Source organism: Alosa alosa, chromosome 3 (genome assembly GCF_017589495.1).
Source record: "Alosa alosa isolate M-15738 ecotype Scorff River chromosome 3, AALO_Geno_1.1, whole genome shotgun sequence".
In the NCBI taxonomy this organism is placed as follows: Eukaryota; Metazoa; Chordata; class Actinopteri; order Clupeiformes; family Clupeidae; genus Alosa; species Alosa alosa.
The window spans coordinates 27,575,803-27,583,302 of NC_063191.1; the positions used below are offsets into that span (position 1 = coordinate 27,575,803).

At 55.4% G+C, this 7,500-nt stretch overlaps 1 protein-coding gene across 1 annotated transcript in view; it reads right to left on the bottom strand.

The window, feature by feature from the left end:
- si:dkey-230p4.1 (trichohyalin) overlaps positions 1 to 7,500 on the bottom strand; it is a 29,673-nt gene that overhangs the window by 6,252 nt on the left and 15,921 nt on the right. The window contains 8 exon segments of the mRNA XM_048238481.1: positions 1 to 1,625; positions 2,032 to 2,241; positions 2,308 to 2,766; positions 2,868 to 4,087; positions 4,888 to 4,994; positions 5,451 to 5,644; positions 6,375 to 6,528; positions 7,225 to 7,334. The exon segment at positions 1 to 1,625 is cut by the window's left edge and continues 730 nt beyond it. Of these exon segments, the coding sequence (XP_048094438.1) occupies positions 1 to 1,625; positions 2,032 to 2,241; positions 2,308 to 2,766; positions 2,868 to 4,087; positions 4,888 to 4,994; positions 5,451 to 5,644; positions 6,375 to 6,528; positions 7,225 to 7,334 (4,079 nt within the window).

Consider the following 7,500-nt stretch of genomic DNA (forward strand, 5'->3'; position numbering starts at 1 on the left):
GCTCTCCTCTCCTCCCTCTCTCTCTCCATCCTCTCCTCCACCTCCTTCACGCGCTCGCTCACCTCCACCACCTCCCTGCTCCTCTCCGCGGCTGCGCTGCTCAGCTCCCTCCTCTGCTCCTCCAGCGTCTCCACCAGGGCCCTGGTTCTCCTCACCTCCCCCTGCGCCTCCTCCTCCTGCTCCCTGAGACGGTGCACTTCCTCCTGGGCTGCCCTCAGCTCTTTCTCCCTGAGGCCCCGCTGTTGGTCTCGCTCCTCCAGCAGCGCCTCCTCCTTGGCTTTGCTCCTCCTGGCCTCCGCGTCCACCTCCTCCTCCATCGCCTGAAGTCTCTCCCTGAGTCGGCTCACCTCCTCCTGAGCGTCTCTGAGCTGCGTCTCCCTGAGGAGCAGCTGCTTCACTCTCTCCTCTAGCACCTCCTGCTGCACCCTGGTTCTCGTCAGCTCCCCCTCCGCCTCGGCCTCCCTCTCCCTGAGACGGATCACCTCTTCCTGGGCAACCCTCAGCTGGCTCTCCCTCTGGCACAGCTCCCTCTGGAGCTCCTGGTACCTCCTGCGCTCCTCCCGGGCCCCCTCGTCCCGGCCCCTGGTCAGCTCCTCCTTGCGCTGGATGAGGAGGGCTCGGAGTTGCTCCCCTTCACCGTGGCTCTCCTGCAGGAGCTGCTTGAGCTCGGCCATCTCCTTGAGGCCCTGCTGGAGTCCCTGGCGCATCTTCTGGCTCTCGGCCTCCCGCTCCCGCGCCTCCCGCCTGGCGCGCTCCTTCGCCCGGCCCAGGCTGGACACCTCCTGCTTGAGCGCGATCACTTCGGCCTCGGCCGCCTCCCTCTTCTCCCGCGCCTCCCGGAGCTCCTCGTCCCGCCTGAGGAGTGAGGAGGCCAGCTTGTCCCGTTCGCGCCTCTCCTTCCTCTCCTTCTCCTGCAACTCCTCCTCTATCCTCTCCCTGGCCTCCTTGGCTTCGCTCAGCTCCTCTTCTCGCTTTCTCAGGGAGGAGGTGAGTCTCTCCTTTTCCCTCCTGTCCCGCTGCGCCTCCTCTTTCAGCAGGGTAATCTCCATCTCTTTCGACTCTCTCACCTCCCTCGCGTCCCCTTCTCTCTTCTCTTTCATCTCCTTCAGCTCCTCCTCTCTCTTTCTCAGCGAGGAGGTCAGCTTCTCCTTCTCTCTCCGCTCTTTCTGCGCCTCCTCTCTCAAGGCGCTCGCCTCCCTTTCTTTCCGCCGGATCTCGGCAGACAGGTGGTCTCTCTCCTCCGTCAGCTCCTTCACCTCCCTGCCCAGCCTGGCGGCGCGTGTCCCTCGCTCCTCCACCAGGGTGCGCTGTCCCCTCTCCAGCTCCTGTAGCTGAGCTCTCCTCCTCTCTCCCTCCATTTTCTCCTCCTTCAGCTGGAAAGACAGTCTTTCCATCTCTTCCTCCTTTGAGCTCAGCGTCTCTCTCAATTGTTCAGTCTCTTGTGAGGCTTCTTCTAATTGGTTGGTGAGGTCTCTTAGCTCCTCCTCTTTCTCTGTTAGCTGCTGCGATGACCGTTCTAGCTCTCGGGTCTGCTCTTCGGCCTGTTGCTGTAGTATCCGAGTTTCCTCCTCCAGCTGGTCTCTCCTCTCCTCTGCTTCTCTCACTCTCTCTCTCTCCACTTCCACCTAGAGCGACAGATAGATAGATAGATAGATAGATAGATAGATAGACAGATAGACAAACACAGACAGACGGATGCAGATTAAAACATGACATAAATCAGTTTGACAGCTCTTCAACTTTTGGACTAATGATAAATAAATTAAGTAGTAAAAGGATAAAATATGTAAGGGATAACGGCTGCCGAGGTGTCCTGTTATACGGAATTAATGGACGAGGGCGGATGGCAAAAAACTTCCCGACGCGCAGCGGCCAAGTCCATTAATTCCGTATAACAGGATACCTCGAAGGTTGTTATCCGCTTATCACCATCATAGGTGTCCTGTAATTCAGAATTAATAGCCACCCCACCAGCCAATCAGAAAACAGTATTTCTTCTCTCCGGGTGATAACAATAAATATTATACATACCTGACTCTGAGTCAGAAGCACTTCCTGCTTCCTGTCTTTAAGCTCCTTCTCCGTCTCCCTCAGCAAATCCGAGTGGCGCTCCAGGTCCAGCTCCGCCTCCTGGAGTTTCAGGGCGAGTTCTCTCTCGGCCTGTTCCAGCTCCTGCAGTCTCTCCTTCAGCTGCTCCGACTCCTCCTCGCTCCTCTTCTCCTGGACTACCCTCTCCTCTTCCTCCACAGCAGAGTCTCCTCAGGTTCCGCCTCCTCCTCCTGCACTCTAAGGCAGCTCCCGCCCAACTCTCAAGGCCTCCTCCTGCTCCTCTTCTCTCCTCCGCTCCTCCTCCCTCTCTCTCTCCCTCTCCTTTTCTGTTCTCTCCATCCTCGACTGGAGACGTTTCAGCTCTTCTTCCCTCTGCTCCAGCTCCCCTCTGGTCGTCCTTTCTTTCTTCCTCTCCTCCGTCTCCTGTCTCTTCCTCTTCTCCACCGCCTCATCCCTCTCTCTTTCCGTTCGCGTCGCTCTCTCCTTCCACCTCTCTGCTTCGTCTCTGGCCTCCTCTGCTTGTGCTTCTAGAAGCTTCTGTTCGGCGGTGAGGCTGGCCTTAAGCCTCTCCACCTCCGCCTCGCTGGTGTCCAGCTGGGCTGCGATGTCTTCCGCTCTCTCCTCAGTCCCTCCATCTGTGAACGGAGCGCCTCCACCTCTCCCTCTCTCCTCCTCAGCTCTCCCCTCAGCTTCCTCTCCTTCTCCCGCTCCTCCTTCTCCCGCTCCTCCTCCTCCTTCTGCCTTCTCCTCTCCTCTCTACCCAGCTGGGCGTTCCTGCTCCTCAGGACGAGAGCTGACCCTGAAACCTCCCTCCCTCAGAATTCTCTTAGCCTCTCCAGGTCGGCCTCCAAGAGGAGCACCCGGCGCCGCAGCTCCTCGATGTCCTCCTCGCGCTCCCGCACCTCGATCTCCTTCTTCCTCAGCACCTCCGTCATGCGGTCCCTCTCCCTCTCCGTGGCGCGGAGGCCCTCGCTCTCTTGCTCCAGACGCAGCGTCACCTCCTCCCTCTGTTTCTCAGCCCCCACCGCCCGTTTTTTCCACTTCTCCACCTCCTCCCTCGCTTCTCTCGCCCGCTGCTCCCAGCTCCTCTGCTCGGCCGCCGTCCTCACCCGGGTCCTCTCCAGCTCCGTCTCTTGCTCCGCCAGGCGTGCCGACACCTCCTCCTTCTCCCTCCGCAACGCCTCCACGTCGCTCCGCAGGGCCTCCATCTCCCCCTCCTTCAGGCCCAGCTCCCCCCTCAGCCTCTCCTCCTTCTGCCGCTCCTCCGACTCCCTCCTCCTCTGCCGACGCTCCTCCTCCGCTCTCCTCGTCCGCTCCTTCTCCCTCAGCTGCTGGTTCTGCTCCTCCAGAACCACCAGCTGGCCCTCCAGGACCTCTTTCTTCCTCACCTCCTCCTCCAGCCTCTCCACCTCTGCTTCCAGCACCTCCACTCTGCTCTTTACCTCCACCACCTCCTCCTCTCGCTCCTCCAGCTCCCTCTCTTTCCTCCTCAGGAGTTCGCTCGCCGCATCTCTCTCCTTCTCCGTCGTCTTCAGTCCTTTGCTCTCCTTCTCCAGACGTTGCCCCACCTCCTCCTGCCTCTTCTGCGCCGCCTTGGCTTTCCTCTTCCACTTCTCCGCCTCATCCCTCGCTTCTTTCTCCCTCTGCTCGAGGGTGCGCTGCTCGGCGCCGAGGCGGCTCCGCGTGCGCTCCAGCTCGGTCCCGGACTCCTCCAGCAGGGCGGCGATCTCCTCCTTCTCCTTCTCCAGCCCCTGGGTGCGCTTGCGCAGGGCCTCCACCTCCCCGTCGCGGGCGCCCAGCTCCGCGTTCAGCGCCTCCCTCTCCTGCTGCCACTCGTCCGTCTCGCTCCTCCTCTCCTCCTGCTCTGTCTGACGCTGCTCCTCCGACTGGGTCAGCTCCTGCTCCAGCCTCTCCAGCTCCCCCTGCTGGTTCTCGGCGTCCCTGCGCCTCCTCTCGCGCTCCTCCTGCTCCTCTCTCCTCTCCTCGTCCCGCTGGTGCCTTTCTTGCTCCAGCTCCTCGTGGAGACACTTGATCTCCCCTGGGGAGGTGAACAGCACAATTGGAGTCAATGAAATATCCAACTGATCCTCCAGTAGTGAACAGTGAAATGGATTAATGCAAAGCTCTGCAGTATTGTTTCCAGATATTGGGGTGTGTGTGTGTGTGTGTGTGTCAGTATGTGAGTCTGTGTTTGGGTGTGTATGTCTCTTGTAGTATCTCTAAATGCAGATGGGATTGATGGGATTGACTGGAGTGTGTGTGTGTGTGTGCTAACAGCCCAAAAGCAATTTATTCATTTTTATATCAAGTTGATTCTCAGATCAGATCAACAGCAACATGGATCAATCTACTGACCTTGCAGTGCAGTGTGTGTGTGTGTGTGTGTGTGTGCTAACAGCCCAAAGCAATGTATTAATTTTAATATCAAGTTGATTCTCAGATCAGATCAACAGCAACATGGATCAATCTACTGACCTTGCAGTGCAGTGTGTGTGTGTGTGTGTGTGTGTGTGTGTGTGTGTGTGTGTGTGTGTGTGTGTTTCCTCTTTGCAGAGGAAAAGTTTTGTGTAAAGGGAATTAAAGGCCTGTCTCATATAGTCGCCTGTCTCTAATACTAGCCGGTACAGTTTGGCGATTTGGGAAAATAAAAGCCCGGGCTTTACGGTATGTGGGTATGCATGTCTGCTGTGTGTGTGTGTGTGTTGCTTCTGTAACCTGGCCAATATGGGCATCTGTGGCAATCTCATTCTCAGTAAATTAGAGGCTATTTGTTAATTTAGTTGTTAAAACCATTTGTGTGTGTGTGTGTGTGTGTGTGTGTGTGTGTGTGTTCCTTACCCTTTAGTGTATCTTTGGTCTGTATGAGTGTGTCGAGCTGCACCTGTAGCTGACTGTTCTGCAGCTGTAGTTCTGAGCTCTGGGTCTGGGTGAAGCCAAGGCTGTGACTTTACTCATTCTGAAAGAGGCAGTGAAACTGGTAACAGGTGGCTTTTAGTTGAGGCATTAAAAACACATAAATGATGGTATATTTGACTAGTACATTGTAGGCTGGCGGCGCTACTAGCGGTCCGCTGGTTCCTCTATATGGGGCATATTCTAGCCTGTATAGCCTATAGGCTTGTCTGCTGGTTCCTCTATATGGGGCATATTCTAGCCTGTAGGCTCGTCCACTGGTTCCTCTATATGGGGCATATTCTAGCCTGTATAACCTGTAGGCTTGTCCACTGGTTCCTCTATATGGGGCATATTCTAGCCTGTATGCTTGTCCACTGGTTCCTCTATATGGGGCATATTCTAGCCTGTATAGCCTGTAGGCTCATCCACTGGTTCCTCTATATGGGGCATATTCTAGCCTGTATAGCCTGTAGGCTCATCCATTAGCGGTGCTGGTCCCTCCTCACCTGAGCTCCTCTCTGTCCAGCTGCAGCCGTTCTCTCTCCTCCTCCAGGCTGCGTAGCGCTCCCTCCATCCTCTCTCTCTCCCTCTGGAGGTCATCCCTCTCTCGCTCGGCACTCCTCTGCTCCTCCGTCGCCCGGCACAGCTCCGCGCGAGCCACACGCAGGTCCTCACACACACCGTTGTGCAGCGATGACAGCTGGAGACCACACACACACACAAACGAGCAAATATGCACGCAACACACACACACACACATAAAAACACACAAATGCATGAGCAAATACAAGCAATTACACACACACACACACACACCTATTGGACCTTGGCCCGGTGCCAGAGGAAAGTTCGCGCCTATGTGTGAGAGGAGAGGGAGAAGAAGATATGGAAGGTCTTGTACACTAATCATATCTTAACCTGTTTTATGCAGTTAAGAGAGATTGCAAGAAGGTTTGTTGCACTTAATGTTCTGTAGCCTACATTACTAATAACTAAGTGAGATCTTTGTGAGAAGAAGTGCCTTGTCAATTTTTGACCCGACCCGCCCGCACCCGCGGTATTTTCCGATCAAGCTTACCCGCAGCCGGCCGACCCGCGGGTAAACCCGTGGGTGTCCGCGGGTAACAGATTGACCCACGCAACACTAATACACACATTCCACTCATGCTGTGTGTCTTCATTATTCAGACCCTCTTAGTAGTTTTGTTTTATTACGCTTCTCTCACACACTCAGTCATACGGAGTCAGCTCATTCAGATGTACTCTCATCCACACACACAGACGTCAGGGTACTACACACACACACACACACGGCGCCCCCTACCTCCTCGATCCTGTGTGTGTGGTTGTGGTTCTCCTCCGTCAGGGTGCTGAGCTCGCTCGCTCACACACACACACACACACACACACACACACACGGCGGCCCCTACCTCCTCGATCCTGTGTGTGTGGTTGTGGTTCTCCTCCGTCAGGGTGCTGAGCTCCCTCTCTCTCTCCTCCCGCAGCAGCTCCATCTCCCTCTCCAGATCGCGCTCCCGCTCCCTCAACAGCTGCAGCGAGTCCTGCTCAGAGTCTCGGAACGCACTACACACACACAAGCACGCACGCACGCACGCACACACACACACGCACACGCACACGCACGCACGCACGCACGCACGCACACACACGCACACGCACACACGCACGCACACACACACCAGGTACCACAGAGGGTGTGTGAGTGACCTTAGAGATCTACAGATGGTATCTGAGCAGAGCTTTCTTATTGTCTACCAGGGACCTGAGGGTGTTTTTATTGTATTGTTCTTATCTAATTAGTCTTTTATTTAACCAGCAAAGTACATACAAAGTGCAAAGCCAAATATATATATTATTGAGATTCTGTCTAGTCCAGAGACTGTCTACACATAAAGTCATTGGTCTAGTCACATTGAGAGACAGACAGCATCTCTTAATTCTGTCTGTCTCAATGTGGCTATGCTGGTTAAATAAAGGATGGTCTTAAAGCAGATTCATTCCGCCAGCGTCCCAACAGAGCTTCACAGCATCCAGGCTGGTGTGCTGTTGCAGACGCATTAGAGAGCATGTGCCACAGCATCCAGGCAGGTGTGCTGGTGCAGGCGCAGATGCATACCCATGTGTGTGTGTGTGTGTGTGTGTGTATATGTATGTATGTGCACACACGTATGTATGAGTATACATGCAGATGTGTGTGTGTGTGTGTGTGTGTGTGTGTGTGTGTGTGTGTGTGTGTGTGTATGTGTGTGTATACCATACCTCAGCTGTGTGGTCTCCTGGCTCATGGTCTTCAGCTCTCTGCGTAGAGTTGTGACCTCTGACCCCAGGCCCTGCAGCTGCGCATGAGCCTCAGCAATCTCAGTCTCCAACTAGGGTCAAAAGGTGAAAGGTCATCCTTCTGAATACAGCACTCTTCCCTGCTAACCTGCTAGTGTAATCATGAACCTCGGCTTTGGATCAGCAAGCTGCCAGGCCAGCGCCTGCACTCACATGGCTTGTAGTGGGCTGTTTTCTGGGCCAAAATCACACTTTAGC